General features: G+C 35.3%; 13 protein-coding genes and 4 pseudogenes across 17 annotated transcripts, besides 6 other annotated features; 7 read left to right on the top strand and 10 right to left on the bottom strand.

Moving 5' to 3' along the window:
- Positions 1-11,379: part of a mobile genetic element that runs on past the window's edge.
- Positions 287-731, bottom strand: TVAGG3_0070990 (annotated as a pseudogene). Its single transcript has one exon. A coding segment is annotated over exon 1 (445 nt).
- On the top strand, positions 1,194-1,642 carry TVAGG3_0070980 (annotated as a pseudogene). Its single transcript has one exon. A coding segment is annotated over exon 1 (449 nt).
- Positions 1,946-2,158, bottom strand: TVAGG3_0070970 (uncharacterized protein; the record flags this gene model as incomplete). The annotated part of the gene is made up of 1 exon (XM_051221703.1): positions 1,946-2,158. One exon carries the CDS (start codon positions 2,156-2,158, stop codon positions 1,946-1,948), a length of 213 nt encoding a protein of 70 aa, XP_051106689.1.
- On the bottom strand, positions 2,190-2,993 carry TVAGG3_0070960 (KilA, N-terminal/APSES-type HTH, DNA-binding family; the record flags this gene model as incomplete). The annotated part of the gene is made up of 1 exon (XM_051221702.1): positions 2,190-2,993. The coding sequence occupies one exon, from the start codon at positions 2,991-2,993 to the stop codon at positions 2,190-2,192; it is 804 nt and encodes a 267-aa protein (XP_051106688.1).
- Positions 3,741-4,808, bottom strand: TVAGG3_0070950 (organellar and viral DNA polymerase type B; the record flags this gene model as incomplete). Its single annotated transcript, XM_051221701.1, has 1 exon — positions 3,741-4,808. A coding segment is annotated over one exon (1,068 nt), but the record flags the coding sequence as incomplete, so codon positions are not given.
- On the bottom strand, positions 5,007-5,591 carry TVAGG3_0070940 (uncharacterized protein; the record flags this gene model as incomplete). Its single annotated transcript, XM_051221700.1, has 1 exon — positions 5,007-5,591. The coding sequence occupies one exon, from the start codon at positions 5,589-5,591 to the stop codon at positions 5,007-5,009; it is 585 nt and encodes a 194-aa protein (XP_051106686.1).
- On the bottom strand, positions 5,922-6,469 carry TVAGG3_0070930 (annotated as a pseudogene). The gene has a single exon. A coding segment is annotated over exon 1 (548 nt).
- TVAGG3_0070920 (uncharacterized protein) lies at positions 6,812-8,060 on the bottom strand (the record flags this gene model as incomplete). The annotated part of the gene is made up of 1 exon (XM_051221699.1): positions 6,812-8,060. A coding segment is annotated over one exon (1,249 nt), but the record flags the coding sequence as incomplete, so codon positions are not given.
- TVAGG3_0070910 (uncharacterized protein) lies at positions 8,317-8,690 on the bottom strand (the record flags this gene model as incomplete). Its single annotated transcript, XM_051221698.1, has 1 exon — positions 8,317-8,690. A coding segment is annotated over one exon (374 nt), but the record flags the coding sequence as incomplete, so codon positions are not given.
- On the bottom strand, positions 8,710-8,865 carry TVAGG3_0070900 (uncharacterized protein; the record flags this gene model as incomplete). The annotated part of the gene is made up of 1 exon (XM_051221697.1): positions 8,710-8,865. The coding sequence occupies one exon, from the start codon at positions 8,863-8,865 to the stop codon at positions 8,710-8,712; it is 156 nt and encodes a 51-aa protein (XP_051106683.1).
- Positions 8,886-9,287, bottom strand: TVAGG3_0070890 (uncharacterized protein; the record flags this gene model as incomplete). Its single annotated transcript, XM_051221696.1, has 1 exon — positions 8,886-9,287. One exon carries the CDS (start codon positions 9,285-9,287, stop codon positions 8,886-8,888), a length of 402 nt encoding a protein of 133 aa, XP_051106682.1.
- A 384-nt stretch (positions 11,380-11,763) lies between the features above and the next one.
- Positions 11,764-12,612, top strand: TVAGG3_0070870 (uncharacterized protein; the record flags this gene model as incomplete). Its single annotated transcript, XM_051221695.1, has 1 exon — positions 11,764-12,612. The coding sequence occupies one exon, from the start codon at positions 11,764-11,766 to the stop codon at positions 12,610-12,612; it is 849 nt and encodes a 282-aa protein (XP_051106681.1).
- A 1,522-nt stretch (positions 12,613-14,134) lies between these two features.
- Positions 14,135-14,197: a mobile genetic element.
- A 372-nt stretch (positions 14,198-14,569) lies between these two features.
- Positions 14,570-14,678: a mobile genetic element.
- Positions 14,679-14,819: 141 nt separating this feature from the next.
- Positions 14,820-14,928: a mobile genetic element.
- Positions 14,929-15,069: 141 nt separating this feature from the next.
- Positions 15,070-15,178: a mobile genetic element.
- A 1,119-nt stretch (positions 15,179-16,297) lies between these two features.
- Positions 16,298-16,600, top strand: TVAGG3_0070820 (protein of unknown function, DUF4106 family; the record flags this gene model as incomplete). Its single annotated transcript, XM_051221694.1, has 1 exon — positions 16,298-16,600. A coding segment is annotated over one exon (303 nt), but the record flags the coding sequence as incomplete, so codon positions are not given.
- A 179-nt stretch (positions 16,601-16,779) lies between these two features.
- On the top strand, positions 16,780-17,120 carry TVAGG3_0070810 (protein of unknown function, DUF4106 family; the record flags this gene model as incomplete). Its single annotated transcript, XM_051221693.1, has 1 exon — positions 16,780-17,120. A coding segment is annotated over one exon (341 nt), but the record flags the coding sequence as incomplete, so codon positions are not given.
- Positions 17,121-17,557: 437 nt separating this feature from the next.
- TVAGG3_0070800 (uncharacterized protein) lies at positions 17,558-17,878 on the top strand (the record flags this gene model as incomplete). The annotated part of the gene is made up of 1 exon (XM_051221692.1): positions 17,558-17,878. One exon carries the CDS (start codon positions 17,558-17,560, stop codon positions 17,876-17,878), a length of 321 nt encoding a protein of 106 aa, XP_051106678.1.
- Positions 17,879-17,880: 2 nt separating this feature from the next.
- On the top strand, positions 17,881-18,564 carry TVAGG3_0070790 (protein of unknown function, DUF4106 family; the record flags this gene model as incomplete). The annotated part of the gene is made up of 1 exon (XM_051221691.1): positions 17,881-18,564. A coding segment is annotated over one exon (684 nt), but the record flags the coding sequence as incomplete, so codon positions are not given.
- A 144-nt stretch (positions 18,565-18,708) lies between these two features.
- Positions 18,709-24,842: a mobile genetic element.
- TVAGG3_0070780 lies at positions 19,147-19,757 on the top strand (annotated as a pseudogene). Its single transcript has one exon. A coding segment is annotated over exon 1 (611 nt).
- Positions 24,843-24,856: the final 14 nt, after the last annotated feature.

Genomic DNA, 24,856 nt, shown 5'->3' with positions numbered 1-24,856 from the left:
TGACTAAAAATGGTGCGAAATTTGAAGACTTAGACATAGAAGGTTTGTTAACAGTCAAAGAAAGTTTTGACAGAAGGTTCTCAAACCTTAAAGAAGGCAAAGCATACAAACTTGTTATACCTTATGAACCAAAGAAGACAGACGACTATGAATATTATGAGTCTAAATTGTAGAAGTTCAAGGTAAATTGGGTAAAAAGATTTTAGAGTCTAAGCCGTGTTTGCTCCTAAAGAGGAAGAGAACATTGACATTGACCCAGAAATGTTCTAAAAATAAAATTTTATTTTTACATGTCAAATTTCTTTTTCTCTGGAACTGGTTCAGGTTCTTTCTTCTCTTCTACTTTCTTTTCTTTCTTTCTCTCTTCTTCTTTTCTGGTGGAGTTATGTCAAATTTGGCGCAACCATATTTTTGTAAAAGTTCTTTGTCCTTTAATAGCTCTTATTCTGTTTTCTATTTCATCTTCAAGAACAGCGCATGTGTCTTCTTTGCATTCTAAGAACTTTTGTTGGACTTCATCTTTCCAATCGGCGTCATCTCTGTCAACAAGTCTGTCATTGACAAATTTTAAGACTGCTCTTTGTAATGTTTTATGGTTCTTGTCATATTCCCAGAAACAGAACTTTAGAACAAATTCACCTTTCTTGTTTACACTATGTAAGATTTTATGGTCTACAGATGTTTTGCTGTCAAAAGTTTGTCTCGAATATAGATAGCAAATCGCTAGACATTTTCTAAAAGATAAAAATTTTAATTTTTCTAAAAATATGTTAGAAAAAAAGTTTGCTGACATTGACAAGAAATTTGAGAATGTTTTAAACAAGAACAAGAGGAAGTTAGAAAATGCTCAGATAAAGCCTATACATGACAAGTTCTTATTTGCTCAGAATGGTATAACAGGTCTAATTGCACCACCTGGGTCGGGTAAGACTTTCACTTATCTTAAAATGGCTGCACAACAACAAGAACTAGATGAGAAGAACCCATTCTATGAGTTAGTTGTTATTTGTAGTACTTCTGGTCAATTTGACCAAACCGTCAATTCGTTCAAAGATATTATAAAGAAGTCTAAGTTAGTATGTATAAAAGACTCTGAGTTGTTAGATTGGATAAAGAAGTACCAAAGAAGAGTTTTGAAGTACAATGCTATAAATGAGTATATAAACTCGAAGTTTAAAGACCCAAATGAGGAAATGCAGAGAATATTAGAGAAGAAACACTTCAGAAACAAACAGAAAGAGATAGAATACATTTCGAAGAAATTGCAATCTTACGATTGGAAGACTTACCCTCATAGATGTCTTCTTATTTAGATGATTTCGCCTCTCATCCTTTGTTAAAGAATAGAGAACAAGATATGTGTCGAATTCTTAAGAAGCTCAGACACTTTAACATTTCAGTTGTCATTTGTGTACAGACAGCAAAGAGTTTAAGTAAGGATGTAAAGAGAATACTTACTGATATTATACTTTTCCCCGGATTGTCCGAAGACGATTTCATGGAACTTATGAAAGAGTCCATGGCAGGTAAGTTTGACAGACATGAACTATGGGAGAAGTACAAAGTCATACAAGACCCTCATACTTCTTTCAGAATTCATATCTACGCAAACAAAGTTCAAATTGTAAAAAGTCAAGCTTGAAAAATCTAAGTGTTTAGTCTTAGTCTGTTGTGGTTCTGCAGCTTTCGGTTCTTCTGGCTTTGGAAGGCATTCAGGAAGAGGAACGTCGGAAGGAAGAGTTCTTCCTGTCTGATGGAAGAGTTCTTCCTGTCTGATGGAAGAGTTCTTCCTGTCGGATGGAAGAGTTCTTCCTGTCGGATGGAAGAACTTTTCCTGTCTGATGGAAAATTTTTTCTGTCGGAAGGAAAAACTTTTTCTGTCGGAAGGAAAAACTTTTTCTGAAGTTCGACCAAAAAGTTCTCAATTTTCGAAAATTTGAATGGTTTACGGACGAACAACAAGAAAAACTTTTCCTGTCTGATGGAAGAGTTCTTCCTGTCTGATGGAAGAGTTCTTCCTGTCTGATGGAAGAGTTCTTCCTGTCGGATGCAAGAGTTCTTCCAGTTGTCGGGAAAAACTTTTTCTGTCTGATGGAAGAGTTCTTCCTGTCGGAAGGATTTGACGAGGCAATTTACCTAATTTACCTAATTGAGCCATCTGAAGTCAAGCGTAAAAATAAATGGTTCATCTACTCTGCTTGTTTGAAGTTGTCAAAATACTCTGTTATTTTTTCCTTTAACAATGGCAAATCTTCTTTGAAGGTAAGAATTGTACAACCTTTCATATCATAGTGTGTTTGAGGTAAAGTATCTTGAACTATTTGTTTCACATCTTCATTTGGAGTCATTGAAATCGGTAAGTTTTCGCGATAGAACCAATTTCTGTCAGATTTGTAAATCTTAGCAAGGTCGTAAAAGCTTTTGTTGTTTCTTCTGACTAAATGCAACATAACCATATCTTTATCTTCTTCATTTTCCATCTCTTCAGTATAAATCATATACTTATAGTTCTTTTCCTTACCTTTTGGTACCGAACGTGGTATTCTTTTCTGTATGCTTTTGTCTTTTGCTTCAAGCTTGTTTTCCATCTCTTCACGTTCTTGTCTATGAATTTCGTCAAGAAGTCTGTAAATATACCAAGCATAACGTGGTGAAGCCCACATTGCAACAGCATTTACAAGAAGTCTATGTACATAATATCCTCTCAAACCGTTTGGCAATTTTTCACGATTTTCATGAGTTTTAGGCGACCCCGAAAAAAGTCTGTCTCGCTGTGCTTCGCTCAAAAGTTCTTGTGTGCTTTGGTTCCTAAACCAGTCTTGTGGTTTCTTAGTATCTGGAGCAAAACATGCTGTCAAAATACTTTGCATTTGGTACATATCGTCTTTGACCGAACGAATGAGACGCAATTGTTTGTTAAACTGAACCCACTCATATTCTTCATTTATAGCTTCATGGACTATAACTGTTGTTGTGTTCTCTGTTGTTGACATATCTGTCTTTATATTCCGGATAAAAAAATAAATAAAAATAAAACTAACTTTATTTTTTCTATCTTAAGGAAATATTAAAAATTCATGATTTTCATAGAGTTTTGGCGAGTAAGATTTTTTACGTACTCGCTGTTCTTCACGATTTTCATAGAGTTTTGGCGAGTAAGATTTTTTACGTACTCGCTGTTCTTCATGATTTTCATGAGTTTTGGCGAGTAAGATTTTTTACGTACTCGCTGTTCTTCACGATTTTCATAGAGTTTTATGCAAGACCGAAAAAAGTCGGTCTAGAGAAATTTCATGATTTTCATAGAGTTTTATGCAAGACCGAAAAAAGTCTGGGTCGCAAATTCTTGCGATTTTCGTACGGAATCTCTACCCTCGGTTTTCCGAGGGTAGCAAACATATGAGGAAATTCATGAAATTTGGTCATTTTTCAATAAAAATATATTTTAGGGTAGATGGTTAGATCTAACCTGTTTTTTCACCTAATTTTTCACCTCTTTTTTTCACAAGCGTTTTACATGGTAAACGTTATTTTCTGACTTTCACAAAAGACCAAAAATAAACGCTTTACATGTATTTTTCAGCAACTTCGTCAAATAATTTTATAGCTTTATCTATCTCATCTACTTCAAACGTTTCTTTACCTTTCATGGGAGCACCATACCTTTTCTCAAACTTTTCAAGTAGTTCTGTTTCTGCAGCTCTCATATCATTAACAAACACAACCTTAACTCTATTGACTGTACTGTCATATCTTTGAGTTATATTATATGTTCTTCCTATCTTATATCTCTTTGTATTGAAGTCCTTCGGTTTCTGAACGATGTAAAGTAAGCCTTCACTGCAACGTTCCGTATCGAATGAACCATATGTTATGAAGTTATATCCAACAACTGGGTCTAACCATAACAAAACTATTGGTATAAGACTTTTGTCGATGAGATATGCTCTTTTTCCATAGAATCTTACCGATATCATAAGCTCAGGATTTCTTGTCAAAATTTTCTGAGTTGAAGCATTTCTAACCCAATGGTTTGTTTTCTTTTCAGATGGAGATATAATGTCTGACAAAGAATATTTGTTGTATTTCTTTGAGTATCTTACGTTTAAATCACCTATTCTAACCACTTTGGTGTCATTGTCTATCTTTCTAACTGTTTCTTTCTTTAAGTCTGCATAGTCGTTTCTCATTCTTTCTATCTCTTTGACTGAGTAGTTATATCTCCTCATTGCTGCTTTACATTTAGAACATTGCGGGTTCATTTTTGCGTTATATTCTGAAACCTTACCTGCTAAAACAACTAAGGCGTCAATGGTTTTCTTTAACTCAAAAGCTGCTGGTTTTATTTGTTTGTTCCATACCTTACCTCTTCTATCTTTATCTCTTATCTGCCATACACATTCTGCAACTAACGAAACAAAGTTGTCGTAGGTCTTAAATTCTTCAGATTTATATATGTCAGAGATGTTCTTATATAACATGTCGCAATCTTTGTCCATAACTTTATGGTTGCAATGAAATCCAAGAAACTCATAATTTACCTTTCGTATGAATTTCTTAATTTCTACTGAGTCAGTTGGTCTGACTTCAATTTCGTCGAATTCAGGAATAGTGAGTTTTTGTTGTTGTATTTCAGGAAGTTTAGGTAGATGGTCAATAATATCCTGCATTTCATAAAGATACTGTTCATTTTCTTCATCTTTCGCACTACAGTCTAAATCTCCTTGGAGAAGTTCTTGCTTTATCTTCTGGATTTCTGTTTCGAAAGTAAACGAATCTGGAATAGTTTTTGACGTATCTACTAACATTGAAGTGGGTTCATGACTAACGAGTTTGGTGAAGTTGTTGCTAACATGTTCTTACAATAAAAATAAAAAATATTTTTTTAAAAAACTAACTTTATTTTTCTTTCATAAGGAAATTCATGATTTTCGAGAGTTTTAGACCATGTTAGAAAAGAGGTGAAAAAACAGGTGAGATCTCACCTCTTCACCTAAAAGTATTTTTCAATACTTTTTCAGCACTTTTCCGTAGTTATATATGAAAGACAATTCGAGATAAAAGTCATAGTACAATGGAATAATATGTTGCACACCATTTGTTGTGAACCAAACTTGAAAGTCAGAGAAACTGTTACTAGGTGGTTCGTAGAATTTAGAAGCAAAGTCATAAAAGTCCTTACCAATACAAAGAAAACTGTTGTTGCTTGAACTGAAACTTGCATGACACATAACATTTTGAGGGTCAAACACGTTTCTATAAACTGTCAAATCTGCTGGTGGAAGTATAAATTTAAATGGACCATCTGGTGGTAATGGTTCGTTCTGGTTTAGTAACCGAAGAAATTGTGCCCAAGAACGTTTGTCTACTTCCCAAAATAAAAACTCTGTATCTCTTGGAGGGTTAATTTCAATCTTTTGAAATGAAACGGTGGAGTTCATCTTGTCATATTCTAGTTTCAGATAGTATGTTCCATTTAGTAAAGAGTCGTATTTTTTTTGAAATTCCCAGTAGTATTTGTTCATTTGAGTTTGAAAGTCATCTAGAGTTTTCTCAAGACCTTCGTCTGAACGAACTGTAAAGATTCTCATTTCATCAAATTTGTCTATGAGACCATCAGAACCTTCATACTGCCCATGAAAATATACTGCGAACATAAATGCGTTAGTTTTATTTGAAAACAAAACTCTTCTAAATCCTATTGCCTTTGCATCTGAAGGACTTTGAAGCCAACGAATTGGATAGTCAAACCTGTAAGCTCGGGATGAAATTTCTTCATCTGAAATAGTCCTACCAGCATTTGTAAAGATATAGTCTAATGGTTTTGTATCTGCTACTTTTGTTCTTTGTTTTTCAACCTGAAGCATTTAATATATGTAAAAATATATTGTTTTAAAAACGTTTTTACTTCATGCAATTTTTTATTTCATGCAATGTTTTATTTCTGTGCCGTCTTCAAGTATGCCCCAGTACTTACGCTTGGAGAGGACATGAACTTCGAAAAATACCTTATCTAGCTTAAAACAGCCCATCTTTTCACCGACCATTCCCATTTCAATGAGTTTGTTGTACCCTTCTTCGTTCGTCATGAGTGCGTCGATGTTCTCATAGTAAACCTTCACTTTGGATTTGACTTCCGAGAAGAATTTGTTGTAGTTGTCAAGGACTGCCTTTGCGAACTGAGGGTAAGACCAATGTTCGACAATAGGTTTTAATGTGGTTACTAAGCCACTTTGACCTTGAGTGAATTCGTACTTCAAAACAAAAGGAGAAAACCTTTCAACAAAGTTGTCGACCTTCTCATAATGTTTACTCTTCATCTCTTGAGGTTTCTTAATGGAATATCCCCATGTCGAATTCATAAGCAATTTGAGTGTCATTGCAAGTTTGGGGTTTGAAGCTTTCCTAATATCATACAGTTGTTGTATGACTTTTCCAACTGTATAGTTCCTTCCCGGGAACTCACCATCTTCGTTTGGAATTCCAGTCGGAATATATTGGACAAACCTCATGTATGCAGCGTTAAGGTCGACATAGTATATCTTTTCGTTTGAGTCGAACTTGTCGCAACCAATTGGTCCAGTTTGTGGAAATTCAAGTGAGTCTCTTATCTTCTGAGAAACTTCTCCTGTTATCTCATAAACATCGTCGAAGCAACCTGTTTCATATAAAACCTTCTGACCTAACTCCGATGCTCTCCAATACAATTTGACGTCAATTGGATGTCTCAATGGAAGTTTGTTTATAGCATCTTGAAGTTCTTGCAACCTCATTGGAAGTTCTTCTGGTTCAGGTTGGTATCCGAACATACCAACCCCTTGTGGAACTGTGTACTTCTTTTGTACTAGAACTTTGTCTGGAACAACTTTTGGTCTTGCTAACAGTGAAAAGTTTGTTTCGTCTTTTGGTACAAAAGTTTCTGTCAGCTTGTCATCTGGAATTGGTTCCAACAAACCTTTCTCGAAAAGAATGTTTACAGCTCTGACAATGTTGCACTTGCCTTTTCCGAACAATGGGTTTGTAAGACTTTCGTTCAACATGAAGTGGTTGTGGACAATTACAATCTTCAACCATGGTAAATTGAACTCAACAACATAGTCGTCATGTGAAGAACCTTTAGCTGTAGGTATGTTGACTCGGATATTGACATTTGCCAACGGTGCAATTTTTGCCAATTGACCTCTGAGAATGTACCTTGTCTTCACACATGACTCAAGATACTTCATCTTCTCTTCTGTAACAAGACCAGAGTTCCTGAGACATGTAAGAATACAAGGTTCATTGACAATTGTTTCAATTGAATTGTAAATTCCATACCTTGTCAAGTCAATGTCAGACTTATTTATGAAGGGGAAGTATCCAGCATGTTGTCTGACTGCTTGAGGGTTAGGTTGGTACCATTCGAACTTGACACTTGCAATTCCTTCAATTGCATTCAAAATGTCTGAGTCGGAGTCAACCATTTGTTCTCTCTTTGTAGTCTTGAAAGCGTCAAGAAGTTTTGCGGCTGTTTGTTCATTGCCATGTGCATAGTAAATGTGACCATCCAAATCTGTTATGGTCAATCTGAGATTGTGTCCTTTCTTATTTCCGTCTTGAATTGCAGCAAGTACTCCCATGAAGCCTTCTTTGTTCTTTCCTTCGTCAAAGTTTACTGTAAAGGTTCGACCAGATGTAATTTGACTTCTAACTTCACGATACTTTTCATATGCATATCTTGTTCTTTCCATGGGAGCATGTGCGTCTTCACCTTTTCCTTTTTTCCTTCTCAAAGGATGCAATTGTTCGTCATGTTTCCAGTAGAATCTGGCAAAGCCGTCGTGTCCTTCAACTTGAGGTTCACTAACATCGAAAGGCATGTCCATAAGACGTTCTTCTTCTAACCTCTCTAGTCTGTTTGGATAATTGGCACGTGCTGTTTCCAAATCCATTTCGTAGCGAAGACCAGACAATTTGTCATAGACTTTTATGGGTCTTCCCTTCCTATATTTAAAATTCTTCGAAACTCTCCAACCATATCCTTGTAACTCTGCTTTTATTCTAGCAGACTTTCTATCCATTCTATATGGGGGCATTTTTATAAAAATAAAAAAATATTTTTTTCTTTACTTTACATAACCGCCTGCTACCATAAGTCTTTGACGCCAACCCATACCAGCTAATGAAGGTTGACTTGGTTTAGTTTCCAAACTAAACTTTGGTTTTGGTTTATCTTCAGTTTTTGGTTTTTCTTCTTCTATCGGTTTTTCGTCACTTTTCGGTTCCTCTGACTTTACCTCACTTGCAGGAACAGTTGTGTCGTTAACATCTTCATAAATATCATATGCCATTTGTTTTTGTTTTCCTTTCAACTTTTTGTGTTTGTTGTAAAGTTTAGAATATTTCGACTCTAAGTCAATGAGATGTTCTATAATGAACTGTTGGTCAGTGAAGTAAACTTTTCCATCTGTTGTCTCGAAAGCTCCTTCAGACTTCAATATTTTATTTGTGAGAGTCTGTTTCTTTTTTGAGATACTAGCCGTTCCATTTCTATGAAAAGTGACTTTGTAGTTAGGGTTTGTATTTCCAGACCTGGCACCTTCTATTATTGAATTTTTCTCTTCATCTGTAAGTTCTTTGACAGGTTTTGACAATGGTTCTGAACTTTTTGTTTGTGGTGTCAAATCTACCGTTTCAACTTCTTCGGTCATTTCATCTCAGTAAAAAATTTTAGTTTGGTTTGTTTTCAACTGGTTGTTGTTGTTTTTTAAGTCGGTCTAAAACTTCCTGAGGTATAGGAAGAACTTGACAAACACGTGGTGGTGTAACTGCTGGAAGTCGACAAATCCATCTTGAACCCATTTGTCTCAATGCTGTATTGTTCATTTCATCTCAGTAAAAAAAATTTACATTCCCCACGTTTGAGGCGGTTGAGGTTGGTTATTGTTTACCCACTGTTGTGCATGGTTATATCCTCTGTTAAAGAATCTTTCACCTTGGTCCATATAGTGTCCTGCTTGGTTATAGTAGTCATTTGCTTTGTTATAATAGTTTCCTGCTTGTCTTCCTACATTGTCCATCCATCCTTGAACTTTTCCTCTTGTTTCAGGATTTGGAATAAGATTTGTTGCATCTCGTGCTACCTCCCAACCTTTCTGTACAGTTTGTATAATAGGTTGTGCTTTCTCTTTAAGTATACCTAATGTACTCAAAATCTTCTTTCCAATTCCAAATGCACCTCTGGCTATTGTTCCCACTGCGGGTAAAAATCTAGATGCAACTCCTGCTAATGCGCCAAATAAACCCATTTCTTATGGGTTAAAAAATGACGAATCCGAACAAGGACCCCTATGTTTCTAAAGCGACAAAGAAAGCACTCATGATAAAAATCTTTAGTTCAACACCAAATGCTTGGTTTATGGATATCTTGGAAAACATTCCGAGGTATAGAGAAGATGGACCACCATACTGGCTAATATTTGTCGGTCAAAACACAAGATACTGTGAAGCCATACCATTATGGTCCAAAAATATTTTAGATGTGAAAACTGCTTTGACAATATTCGTTGACAAATACCATCCAACAAAACTGACATCTGACTATGAAAGTTCTTTCAAATCAGATGATGTAAAAAACTATCTGCGTTCAAAAAATGTAAACCAATATTTCATTGTCGACCAAAACCATTCTGCTCTTGGTGTCATTGACGGTTGTATAAAAATGTTAAGAGACTTAAACCAACCACAAGGTGGTGAAGCAAATGAAATGTCATATGACGACAAATATAGACACTTCTCCATGGCAAAGATGAGACAAGTTTTAAATATTTACAATAACCGTAAACAAAAAGGTTTGGGAAACCACTCCCCGAAGAAATGAAAAAACAACCCTGACTTAGAGAAAGACTATATATTTAATAATTTAGTCAAAAGAGACAAACAAGAAAGAATGCCGAGCTTCAAACTTCAGAAAGGTGACAAAGTAAAAATAGAAATACCTAAACGCGACCCATATGAAAATACTATTGACTATGACAACAATGGGAACTCGACAGGTACTCACATTCGTGTTCGTAAAAATAGAAGAAAGTATACAAGAGAATATTATGAAGTTTTAGGCAAACATGGCAAAATGTACACACTGCAAGCAGAAGATAAAACTACTATTGCCAGACCTCGTTTCAAACTTGTCAAAGTTCAAGGTGGTATACTTTCAAAGACAGTTCCTAACAAATATAAGACAACTCCTGACGAATATGCTAAAGAAGTTGAAAATGACGACTAAGCATTTCTATACCATGCGTAAACTGTCATGTAAGGTGGCATGTATTCTTTACTTTGTCCCGTTGTTTGCGTATACCCTGAAACGCGATGTGTATGGTTTCCATCTCCCTGAGTGTTACCCCAGAAACAATTTATAGCAAACTGAACGTCGTCTTTAACATCATATCCTTTACCTTTTTTCAAGGCGTGCCAATCCCAAAATTTATGCTTATGCCAACCTGCTTGAGATGTACTTAAATCTATGTAGTGACTATGTGCAGGTAAATTTTCACCTGAAATCGTTTTACTTCCACCTGTTTCCTTTGAAGAGTTTGCACAATACAAAAACCTGTCGACTATTTGAGTCCAAGTTCCAAAACCAAGTACTACTTCTGGTCTGGTAGAGTTCATTGACGTATAAATAGAGCCTATAGGATATAATGTTTGAAGTATTTCAGTCTTTAATGTTTGAAGCTCTGTTTTGTCAGCTTTCTTGTCATATAAATCTTGAGCAGTGAATTTAACTTTATTTTCATCCTTCATGATAAAAACATTTCTACATCTAATTTCTTTCATCGTTGTTATGTCGTCATCCGATGTTAAACCTTGTGGAAAGTTAGGAGGTTTCCAATACAATACATCCCCACCAGTTCCATCAGCTCCTTCAACCGTTCCTTCAATATTTTCTATACCAACAGTTGCGAAGAAATCGTGTGTATGGTTCTTATCTGCTTTCTTTTCAAGGCTAACGTTTAAGTCTGTTATTTCAGATATAGAATGTGTATGTCCAACGTCACTTTTCCTGTTTAAGGTTTCTTGTAAGTTTGTAATATTTGCAATGGTATGTGTATGAGTCTTATCTGCTTTCTTCTCTAACTCATCGTTAACATATGTTTTATCCGCTTTAAGGTCTAAACATCCTGAAACCCATCCTGTATCGGCTTTAACTTTAAAAGTCTCCGATGTCCATTCATTATACCATTCAACCCTTTCTTTAATTTCATTATCTTTTTCATCCACATATTCCTTATCCGCTTTATTTTCAAGGCTAACGTTTAAGTCTGTTATTTCAGATATAGAATGTGTATGTCCAACGTCACTTTTCCTGTTTAAGGTTTCTTGTAAGTTTGTAATATCAGATATAGAATGTGTATGAGTCTTTTTAGAATATTCGTTTTCAGCTCTTTCTTCTTCTTTTGCTATTGCATCGTCTACATATTCTTTGTCAGCTTTGTTGTCAACATCTGCTTTCAAAAGAAGTTCATTTATAGGTTTCTCGTTTAAAGTTCCTTTTGTTGGATTTATACAGACAGTATGGTTCTTATTGTCTTGAAACAGAAACTCATCTGTCATTGGGTTTAATGTCAGTTTTAAGTTTCCTTCTTTCAATGACTCAGATATCTTAGAATAGTTTGAAAAGTTTGTTGTGTTCTTATTTAGAGCTTGCATAATGAGTTGTCGGTTGTGTTGTATTTCTCTCATAGACGCTGTTTCATTTGACATTTTTATTCTAGATAAAATATGCTTTCAATAGAAAAAGAAAATTCAAGAGTTGCTACAACTAAACCATTAGATGAACTTTTTACTAATGTCGGTCAAAAGTTTGAGACAGATACTATAAAGCATGAAGGCTATCGTTTTGACTACCCATTAAGATGGTTAAGAGACCCATCCGTCACAAAAGCTATTGGCTTTCGTAGAATAAAATTTGTGTCTGTAGAAGATAAAAGTTTTCCATTTATTGTAAGGTTTCATATAGATTATATATCTGAAGGGAAACGAAAAATGTGGGAAGAAATTGAGCTAATACAAGTTGACCTTTCATCTTCTCTACAGACTGCGTTAAAAAATATAGAAGATAAAATAAATTCATGTTATGCAAAATATGCTGATGAATATGCAAATACCGAGAGCACACTTTATGTGAGAATTGTATATGACAAACAAAATTCACAAGTGTCATTTCAAATCTACGAAAACAATCCAAATAAAGACGAACAAATATATACAGAATTCTCTGCAATGTCATGGTATTATTTGCAAAGAATGTTAAATCAGAAAGTCGAACTTCCTTTAGCAAATATTTACAGTCGATATGCAAGAGATGAACCATATTTATTTAAAGATGTTTTCGACCAAGATGCTGTGATAGTTCATGCTTCATTTTCTGGCGCCCAAAACTCTTTCTTATGCTTGGCAAATGACTTTTACGAAAAACCTACAAAGTTATATGAACCACCAAGTGGAAGTATTTCAGACTTTCAAGTATGGTTTACTACAGATGGAAGAAAAAGAATAATTCCATTATACCATGTGTTTTACTTAGAACTTAGTTTCATATACAACTACTATCGAACGGTAAAAATATAATTTTTTAATACGGTTGAGGTGTTGGATTTGGTTGCCAACTAGACTGTGGTGCAGGTTCAGGCTGTTGTATAACAGGAGCTTGTTCTTCTGGTTCAGGGTCTTTAGGTATAATACCAACGAACTGACCTACTCTTTTACCAATATTTTTGACTCCGTTCCAAATTCCTCTTCCTACGGTTTTTATTCCATTCCATACCTCTTCCAACATTTCGAAAGAAGTTTCCAATACTACTGAAGAAACCCATTTTACTATATGTAAAAATCTAATGTCCGCCTAGTCTCTTACGTTTCCTGTTGAGTTCCATAGCATTCTTTAACTGGAGCTCATACATTCTATTTCTCCTCTGTAGAAAATATTCCGGGTCAACTCCTGTGTTCGCGTCATCTGCATAGAGTTGTTTATATCCCACTTCAGGGTTTGTATAAAACTCTTTCCATCTCATATTTGCATACCATGGTGGCAAACCTAACGCAGCGTCATTTGACATGGCAGTTTGCATTTGTACATCTGTTGGCACTTGACCATAGTTTGCCATTGCAGTTTGTATTCTAACTTCATTTGGAATATTCTCTGGTTTGGTTGTCCAGGTTGCTGTGCATTCGCTAAGTTCTGTGCGTCCATTTAATATTAGATAAAAATATCTCTTACGAGTACATATACTGAACATTTGCAGGCATTGGTTCATCTTCATATTCTCTGTACTTTTCTGCCACGTCAAATAAATAAATGACACAATGGAAAAAACCTAAAACAAGTAGTCCTATTTCAAACCACATTTACTTACTAATAAAATTTCTTTATTGTGACACTTTCTCCAGTTTATAGGACCTCTCTCATATTCTATCTTGTCATATATAAACTCATAGTCATGTATGTCCTCTAACCATCTCATAACGGTTTCCAAACCACTTTTATCGGATGTAAAGTAAAAGCATGGATGGTTATGTAAAACGTCTAAAGTTTCTAAAGAGTCTCTCAAAGTCCAGTCTACTTGGTATTGAAAATCCCATGTGTTAAAGAACGGCGGGTCCACTATAAAGAAAACATTTTCCTTGTCTTTATATTTTTCATACAAATCTGTCCAATGACATCTCACAAACTCTATACCCTCAATATATTTTTCTATGTCCTCTTTGAAAACATTTGTATAGTTAAGATATAAAACTTTTGACATAAGTGTTTCAATGTCATGAACTCTTATAGCACCACTATATAATAGTCTAGAAGATATACTATCCCAGTCTATATATTCTGCTTTTTTCAAAACCTCTCTCACAATATTTTTCTTATCTAATGGTATACGTTCCATCTTACCTATAGGTATCTTTTCTTTTTAACTCTTTCAATATATTGTTTGTGTCTGGTATATGTTTGAGACGGTCCATATAGTTGTCGAAGTCATTGCATATAATCTTTGAGTCTGGGAATATTGTATGGCACAAATGGGATATATAGAAACTTCCACCGAACAAATCTACAAATGTTAGACCATTCGGTAGTTTCTTAAGTTCTCTCAATATAATGTTATATACGAAAACGATAAAAACGGTTTGACAGAAAAGTGACAACTTTACGTGTCAAAAATATAAAAAGTGATATTTTATTCATCATTATCTTCTTCATAATTTATTTCATATTCTTCGTCTTACCAACAAAAGATGGGAATGTGAAACAATTGCGGGCAATTTTTAGCCATTTTGGCTTGGAACTAGAGCCTGCGAGGTACATGGATAGTATCAGTACCTCACAGGCTCTAGTTCTCTATTGGCGCCGAGAAATTTTGGTGAAATGTGGTCGCATTTCACCAAAATTTTTTCGGCGCCATAGGATGAATTGGAGGGTGAGAGATATTATTTCATACAATACTACTCTCACCCTCCAAATTTCCCAGCCAAAATGGCTAAAAATTGCCCGCAATGTGAACAATTGCGGGCAATTTTTAGCCATTTGGGCTTGGAACTAGAGCCTGCGAGGTACATGGATAGTATCAGTACCTCACAGGCTCTAGTTCTCTATATGGCGCCGAGAAATTTTGGTGAAATGTGGTCGCATTTCACCAAAATTTTTTCGGCGCCATAGGATGAATTGGAGGGTGAGAGATATTATTTCATACAATACTACTCTCACCCTCCAATTCCCAGCCAAAATGGCTAAAAATTGCCCGCAATGTGAACAATTGCGGGCAATTTTTAGCCATTTGGGCTTGGAACTAGAGCCTGCGAGGTACATGGATAGTATCAGTACCTCACAGGCTCTAGTTCTCTATATGGCGCCGAGAAATTTTGGTGAAATGTGGTCGCATTTCACCAAAATTTTTTCGGCGCCATAGGATGAATTGGAGGGTGAGAGATATTATTTCATACAATACTACTCTCACCCTCCAATTCCCAGCCAAAATGGCTAAAAATTGCCCGCAATGTGAACAATTGCGGGCAATTTTTAGCCATTTGGGCTTGGAACTAGAGCCTGCGAGGTACATGGATAGTATCAGTACCTCACAGGCTCTAGTTCTCTATATGGCGCCGAGAAATTTTGGTGAAATGTGGTCGCATTTCACCAAAATTTTTTCGGCGCCATAGGATGAATTGGAGGGTGAGAGATATTATTTCATACAATACTACTCTCACCCTCAATTTTAATTACTTAAACTCATTCTATTTTTTTGACATGTAAATGTCACTTTTACTGAGATCTGACACAATGTCAGATCTCTTTTTTTCGTATATAAGAATAATATCTTTACATCTACTCTTATTTCCAAAGAACGGTAACGGTGGTTTTGTAAAATTCATTTATATATAATAATAAAAATGTTTTTTCCTGAAAAGTGACAGAAAAGTGACAAAGCATGAAAACATATATAATTTGTGAAAAGCGACACAAAAAGTGACATTTTTAAAAGTGACATCATTAATATGATGTAAATAACAACGGTTTTGGTTTTGTCACCGGCTGGTCGGCTGGGGTTCGGTCCTCCTCTTGGGTCTTGGGCAAAATTTCTTAGGGGCTAGAAGGCGCAACGCGCCTGGAAGCCCCACATACCTGACCTCATCCTAATAATAAAATAAAGTTTTAACTTAAATAAAATAATCATAAAAATTAATTTCATTTTCAATTGAAAATGAGTAAATGATATAATGCATCAGATCTATTTATTCATACATTCTATAATTAACAATATAATTTGAGTGAATTAAAGTAGTAGAAGCATGCGGGTTGTGTGACTTTTTTTGTAATCGTAAGAATTCTCACATAATTGAATGATTTTTGAACATACTTCCGAATAGCAGATTTTAAAAATTTATGAATAATTTATAAAAAGTTTTTATTCCTACAATTAGGTCAGGTATGAGGGGCTTCCAGGGGCTGCGCCCCTTCTAGCCCTAAGAAATTTTGCCCAAGACCCAAGAGGAGGACCGAACCCCAGCCGACCAGCCGTTGACTTTTTTGTAGAGCGCTCAAAATAGTATAACTTTGTCCGGACAAGTAAGGGTCTATAGTCGCTACAGGAAAAGTTACAGGCGTTCCAAGGAAGTATACTTTGAGAAGCCTTTTCCCCCTTATAGAATGAGATAGGACGGTTATTTTACAAAACTGACAACACTTTGACCGAGTAGTTTTTTGTGCTGAACAAAAAGTGTCATATAAACATATGTCAAAAACCGCTTTTTAACTTCACTTAAAATGCCACGTAAGCTACGTAAGAATATGCGTAAGAGGAAGGGAGCATTGAAACATCCAATAGTAAAACTGACACCACAACAACAGTTGCGACAACAAATGATGAATGACCCCACTATGTTGCAACAAATGTCAAGCAACCCTATGCTTTTAAACCGAGTTATTGGTGCACAGAGTGGAGGTTTAAGAGCGGCACTTTTAGCGAAAATGGCAGGCTATGGTGGAGCTGCAGACGGAACAGCTTATAACCCTCAAAGTCAAATGAATTTGAGTTCACTCAAAAATCAAATAACAGATGTCAAAAAGTCAAACATAGACATACAGAAACAAATAAGTGAAAACGAAAAGAAACTAGAATATGACAGACACACAAAGAAACTCAATGAGTTAAACGTAGAGAAAAAGAAGAAAGAAGAACAACTGAAAGAACTAAGTACAGAGGAATATGCGAAAAAAGTGTCAGAAAAGCAGCAGAAGTAGCAAAAATGGAACAAGATGTTATAAATTTGAAAAACCATACTACTCAATATAAAGTACTGAAAGATGAAGAAATAAAACAAAAAGCCCTGAAGACATATATGGATAGCGATGAGTATAAAAAAGAAGTTGAAGCAAATGTAAAGGCAGAAAAACTTTTACAGTTGCAAAACCAAACCGTACAGTATGAAAACTTAGCACAAGAAAGTAAAAATAACGACGCAGCCATGCAAAAGGCAATGAAAAGCGCAGAATATATAAAAGCTAATAATGACTGGTTAGATGCCCAAGCCAACGCTAAAGCAGCCCAACTTATAGGGTCAATAAGGACAAAAATACAAGCGGATGAAGACAGTTCAAATGAAGCTTTAATGAATGCTGACTTTAAGAACGCCTTCGAAGCTCTTCATAGTAAGGTGAAACTAGTGAACGACTTCTCATCTGGAAAGAAACTGAAGTCTGAAGGTTTCGACAAAGAGTTAAGAGAAGTAGCAGAAAATATGACGAAAATAACAGATGCAGCAACGAGACAGGCAGTTCAAAGTGCCTATGACGCCGTTAGAGCAACTGTTGTGGAAAGTCAAGAAAAAGAGTTACAACAGACCAAAACAGACCTAGTAAATGCTTTCTTAAAAACGAAAAGTCAGGTAGGACATTATGCTGCAGATGGAACATATGTGCCAGCTGGTGGAACTTATTATATACCAGCTGGTGGAATTTATATACCACCAAACCCTCCAAGAGAAGCACCTGCACCAGGACTACCTAAAACATTTACATCGTCACATGGACACAGACACAGGCATGCACCAAAACCAACACAACAACCAACAGTTCAAAATCCAGCACCACAACAACAACCAACAGTTCAAAACCCTGCACAGCAACAACAACCAAAACCAACAGTTCAAAATCCAGCACAGCAACCAACAGTTCAAAACCCTGCACCTGCACAACAACCACAACCAAAACCAGCACAACAACCACCTCCACAACCAGCACAACAACCAGCACAACAACCAACAGTTCAAAACCCTGCACAACAACAACCACAAACAGAGCAAGGACATAAAAGAAGTAGAGAACAAGGAAACCAAGAATTCTTAAAAATGCTTAAGGAAGATTATGGTTACCCAGATACTCTTGACTTTAGTGACAGATATAAAGAAGCTATTAAAAAGTTCAAGGAAGGAAATATTGACCCGAACCTATTTAGCTTTATGGTTCAGCACCAAATGGGATATAATTTCAAACCTGGAAAATACAAGCTCGCTAAGGGATATGATTTAATAGCATATCATCCAAATGACATGGATGAATTTACTCCGAGATATTTGGTGTCAGAGCTAAATGATAATTCAACTCTCTTCATGAAACGCGTAAAAAATATAGACGGAACGAAAGAAGAAAGGTTTATGAGTCCGGATGACTTAGATAGGGAACTTGTTAAAAACGGTCTCGGAATATATGAAATGCCAGCAGATGAGGTACAAGAAACTCCACAGGAAGAAGTTCAGATACAACCAGACATGGAAGAAATAGTTCAGCAACAACAGCTAGAAGAGCCTGAAGGAAACGAACAAGTCCCTCCTTTGGAAACTAACTTCACAGAACTAGATGAAGATTTGGAACAGCCGAAAAATCTTGACCCTCAACAAGACTATGAGGTGAATATGGAATCTTTCCAAGAGTCTAAGAAAAATTCGGCTGACATGGTAGAAGAATATCGAAAAATGTTCGCCGACATACAAAAGACTCCAACATCAGATGAAAATATTCAGCATAGAATGGAAGTACTGAAAGAAAATGTACGCAAATACAATAATCTTTTTTACTTACGACCATATAACGTTCAATCTTTGGCTGAACTCGGTGAAAATAAAAGGTTAAATTTCAACAAAACATATAGAAATGAAACATTGTTTAAAGTTCATTCAGAACCTAACCAATATGGAAACAAACCTACTTTTGTTTCTGCAGACTATGGAACTACAATGAGATGGGGTCATAAAGCTAATCCGGATAGGTGGTTCATAAACTTACAACCTCAATTCCAAGAAGTTGTAGACGCAATGGAAGTGAATGGTGAACCAGATATAGCTGGTATTTTCAGCGCGGCTTTAATGCCATTGAAAGATATGAAAGATGCAGATATTTTGAACCAGTATGAAATGAACATGGCTGATGGAAATATAACACCTGACGTTCTAGAACATTTATCTCAAAGAACTACACAGAACCATAGAGATGGTATATTTGGTGAAGAGTTTAGAAAGAAAGTTAGGGAGAGAGAAGGAAGAGAACCTATTGTACATGACCTTGCAAACGAAAGTTTTGCAAAATGTCATAAAAACTTACTTTGCAGACAATGAACCGAGAAGGGATGAATATTTAAGAAAACTCAAATGGACAGTACCAAATGAAATGTTAGTATTGAAAAACATGTTCCTTGACAAAATAAAACCAACTACAGAAATAAATGACGCAAGACTGAAACATTGGGTAAAAGCTTTCCCATTCACAAAAGATATTATTGGTAACATGGAAAGAAAACCAGAATGGCTACAAAAACATATATTTGGAAACGAGCTTATTCCATATGGACAAGCTCTGTTTGAAGAGCTTGAACCGGGAAACTCAGGAAAGAGTCATGCAAACAATACGCGAAGACTCAAATACAAACTATGACAAAATCTTTCTAAGATATAGGTTACCTGAGATGGGCGACCAGAGCCCAAAGGCAAAAAGGACATGGGAAATTTACAACATACTAGGTGAACATGAGGCAAAGATGCAACAACTTGAAGCAGAGGGCAAGTTACCAAAAGCGACACCAAAGAAGAAGAGAAGAGTAGAACAAAGTGAAAGTAGTGAAGAAGTAACTTCATCTAGTGAAAGTAGTGGCAATGAAGGAAAAAGAAGAGTTAAAAACTCAGTCAGGAAGAAAGTAAAGCTTGGTACGAGTGGGTTCTATTATGACACATAAATTCAACTATTCTATATTTTACCCATATGAAATGTACGCCGCTCAGAATATAACGCCAACAGTTTTGGATGCCATGAACGGAAATGTTTCCGAATGGTATAACGAATGCGACAATGCCATTAGAAGGTCAGAAATAGTTCCTGGAACTTACGAATATACAACTGCTGTTCTTATGGAAACGTAGGTGAGTTTGGAGAAGGTTCTTCAACAACAGTAGATATTGCTTGCGACAGGTTTCATATTATTTCTATTGACAACTCATTCTTATACGTGGAACAAGACATTGAAATAAAACCTTTCTGCCAAGTTGTCTGACAAGAAAGGTTGCAATGGAATTTTCTATGTCGGATACCAATATGCTCCAGAAGTTTTCATGGGATATAAGATATATTCTAACTCGGACTTAGTTCAAACAGTAACATGGGCAAACTATGAATGGTTCGCTTTGAGAAACTCAGTACAACCACAAGCTAGAGAACAAACAGACCAGTATGCAAATATTGAGAGAAAATAAGAAGACTTGACCCTAACGTTCCAGGAGTTTATGTTAACCTTTCTGGTTCAGATGGAAATGCTGCCACTAAAGTAAAACTGAAACTTAGAGTTCCTTTGTCATCTTTCCTCATCTTCAGGTTTTTAAGATACTTGCCAAACTGGGCAGGAAAAATTTCTATCGAACTTACTCCAAGCAAAAATAACTTAGTCATTGCACCAACACAAGACCCATTCAGCATTACTGTAGCTGGAACTGGTGGAGCCAAGTTCGGTGACTTTTGCAAAGACAAAGTTGACTTAGACTTTGGTTTCTCAAACTTCAACAATGAAGTAAACTATTATTTCAATTGCTGCTGGAACTGCTTGGGACCCAGTTAAGTTCACATGCGAAAAGTTTGAATGCAAGAGAATAGAAAGCAGACTTGCCGTTTATATGTTGGACCCAGATATTTCAAATGCTTTTAGCTGCCAAATATATTGCAGTTCCACTTATGTTCCCTATACACCAAATATCTGTCAAAGACTTTGCAGGTGAAGTTGGAAACCAAAGTGCTGACCCAGGTGCAAGAACAGATATTGCTTTAACAACTGCAATGGAAACATGCAGATACTATGTTTGTACTGTTCAGACGAACTATAAATGACTATCTTGTTTTCTACAACCCTGGTATTAAATATCATATAAACATAGATGGCAAATATTATCCAAGAGAAGAATATTCTACAGTTGAGGATATGAGGTCATACAACTTGACATTAGATGCTAATGAACTTTAACAACAACTTCACAACAACTATTAACCCTGAAATGCAAAGTTTTATTATGCCATATGTGAAAGTATGGACTCATACAGAGAGGTCAAAAAACTCAATATACAAATGGAGACCGTTCAAACTTTTGGCTTGGCATTCCATTTGCTGACTCAGAAGACTTTATGGGTGGTATTTCAACTGTTGGTACAGTTCAAATACAATATACTGGTGACAGAGACGGTCCAGATGAATTGAAAGCAAAGAAGTTTACAAAACCAATAGCACTTTTCACGGAAGATGCTCTTTTGAAGATTCGTTCGATGAAACCTGCTGGGGCTCCTCAGATTGGCATAACGACAGCTTCCATCGAGCAGATTTTGGCAGCAGGTCAGTAAGTTGTTCTTGAACTGACTTCTCTCCGTCAAATATTGACAGTACGCCAGTTTTGACATAATATTGTATTATAAACTTTCCTTTAGTAATATCTGTAAGTTTTGAAGTTTATTTTTGTCTGCTTCAAGAACTTTCACCATTTCAGTTATTACCAACTTTCTTTGCTTTATGAAAATATTTAGGTTCAGCAAAGACTGCTATTCTATAACATTTACCATTGTTTGTATAAAAGAACTATTCTGTCATTGTTATTTGTATTGTTTGTGTGTTGTAAACTTTGTTTTGCTTCAATTCAAAGAGATATCCGAATACGTCCATCTTTTTATTCTAAGTAAAATGTCATTTCCGAAAAATAAAAGCGTAAGTGTTTCAAAAGGTTTAATGGCGGTGGCAGATGTGAAGTTAAATTCACCAACTCAAACAAACAGTCAAAGTGTTATTGTCAATGTCAAAGACAGAGATGTTGAAGTGGGGAAACCATACGAAGACGAAGATGGTATATAACAATTGTTCCTGTAAAAGAACAACCAACATATCCTGAAGTTAGCAGAGACTTAAGTTCTGTTGCAGATATTCGAAACGACTACCAACAACTGAAAGACAAACTTCAAACTCAGGAGAAGATTTGTCAAGCTTTAAGTATAATGTTAAACTTGGTCGAACACAACCCTGTAAAAGTGAACTCATATGTCATTGCACCTCATGAAGTTTTTGAAAGAACTATTGAAACTTTTGACAGAGGCAGACGATATAAAACATCAAAGAAATAGAACCCGACATTAGTTGCTGTTGGTGTTTCATATAATGTCATTGACAAGATATACGTTATGAAAGGAGGTGAAACGTTTGAACTTAAAAGTATAGTTTCCCAGACGTTATAAAATATTTGACGACCACAACATTTCATTAAAGTTTATTTGCTAAGTAAAAATGTTCAAAACTTCTTGAAAGATGTTTGAAGAAAAATAATATAGACTTTATTTCATGTAAAGGACTTTACACACTTTTGAACGATATGAAAGACCCTGTTTTGTTTGTTCGTGTAGACAAAGGAAAGTTCTATGTCTTTACAAAATATTTGAACTTCTTAGACAGAGAACTTCAAGAAACGCCATGTGAAGTTAGATGAAGTTCTTCTCCACTTTCAGAAAACTTTTAAATATATATAAATGGCAGAAGACATAATGGTTTATACTATTACGACTAAAAAACCCTGAGTCATATAATTCTATAACAACAAACTTACAAAGTCCTCAAGGACGATATTGTAAACTAACCTTAAACACAATGACGACTAAAGCCTGTTTTGCTCTTTTGACACCAGAAGACTTTATTGTTGTGAATGGTATGGTAAAAAATACTCCTTTGAAGATACTTACTCAGATATTACCACCAACAGGTTTTGTTGACTTATTTAATACTTTAAGTACGGGTGTAACATGTGCTGCAACTAGAGCAGGTTTCATTATGTTTGGATGTCCGACTGAGTTTACTATAAACGATATGAGCTATAATACAAAACTTATTTCTGGTTTTTACTACCAACAGTTTCCTATAACAGGAAAAGGTGTCATACAAGGAATGTCTATTCCATTGACATTAAGCACACCAATCTTATATATTGTTTCAAACTTAGGTTCAAAGTGTTTATTCGAATGTCGACAGAAACTATTATGACCAAAAGATACTTATGCGTATAAACAATACTTTCTCTGCTGGTTTGCCTATTGTTCATTCGAATGCAGAATTTTCAACCTTAGTGAACTCAAACACTTTGGCAAGTATAACGTTGACATTAGTTGACGCAAACTTTGTTCCTGTAAAACTTTTATGTCCTATGTATTTGTCAATGACGGCAGAAAGTTTCGAATTGGAAGATGCAACTGTGAAAGTATTGTATTACAGAACAACTTCAACAACAAATAGTCAAGAACAACAAAATGCAACAAATGGAACAACAAAGTCAAGATAAAAAAAAATATTATTTTTTTTTTTTTATAAAAATGTACAGAATAGATGTTTCAGATTTTTATGACTTCCAAGCATTCAGAAATATGTGTCCATTTCGAGACTATAACAAAGCAGTCGAGAATTGAAACGTTTAGTCATTTATGTCGACTCTGCCCCAGAATGTTATGTTATGAAAGAATGGGATGTAGTCTTTAACAAACCAAGAGCAACAATAGTGTCTGAACAAGAATGTAGACAGAAACTTAAGAAAATAAAAGTCGTACAAGTTGGCATGAAGATGTTAGATGCTTGGGATATCTTATTGTCAAAGTTAGAAGATTTTTCAGTTCGAGGTATAAAGTTTTATACACCTTCTCCAAACTTCTATTCTATCTTCACTGGATATAAATATGAACAAGTAGAATGGAAAGAAAATATTATAGAAGCTTGGTTAGACCATGTCAAAGAAATTATATGCAATGGAAACGAAAAGGTTTATGAGTATATCTTATGTTTGGTTTGCAAAACATCTTACAACATCCAAGTGCTAAAAATGAAACTGCTCTCATTTATAATTGGAAAACAAGGAACAGGTAAGAACACATTCTTTACAGATATTTTGTGCAACCTGTTAGAAGGTTATTCGAACCTAATTATGACAAACTTAGAAAACATCTGCGGTAAATTTAAACTCTTCAATTGAGAATATGAAACTTATAGTTTGCAATGAACTTCAAAGTATAGATACAACAAAAGTTTTGAACTCAGATGCTTTGAAGAGTCTTATAACAGATAAAGTTGGAGTTGTTGAAAGAAGTATAAAGACCAAAGAGTTTGTTGAAAATGTTGCAAACTTCATTATGGTTTTCAAACAATGCTGTTCCGATGAAGTTAGAAAGTTCTGACAGAAGATATGTAGTTGTCAGAACGTCAGATTCTCTATGCAAGATACTGAATATTTTGACGACTTAGCAGAAACTTTGACATCTGACTTTTACAACCACTTGTTCTCATATTTCATGACATTAGATATTTCTAACTTCAAATCCAAGACAAATTCCACATACCGAAGAGAGACAAACATTGTTAGAAGCAAACAAGAGTTTTATGAACTATTCGTAGATGAAACTGACTTTGTGTCATTAGATGAAAGGTCATTGTACGATTCGTATAAACAATATTGTCAAGAATATGTTATATGACAGCTTCTAAACGACGAAACATTCTTGGCCAAATGCTCAATAGTCTTTTAGATGTTCAGAATGTGTATATTATACAAAGAAAAATTTTTCTGAGTAATTTTTAAAAAAATATTTTTTATCCGATAGAAAGATGACAAAATTCATCTTCAGTAAATAATTACATGTCAGGACTTAAAGAAGACTAGACCCACTTCACATATTTGAATGTTTACTTCTAACCATTTTTGAAATAGTCTTCATTCAGAAAGTTGTGGAACATTCGAACAGTTATATTTAGCTATTGTGACTAAAAAATGCGTGATCTCT

Source organism: Trichomonas vaginalis, chromosome IV, assembly GCF_026262505.1.
Source record: "Trichomonas vaginalis G3 chromosome IV, whole genome shotgun sequence".
NCBI classification, from domain to species: domain Eukaryota; phylum Parabasalia; order Trichomonadida; family Trichomonadidae; genus Trichomonas; species Trichomonas vaginalis.
The sequence above is the reverse complement of the archived record's forward strand: the minus strand, read 5'-3'. Positions and strand labels throughout refer to the sequence as shown.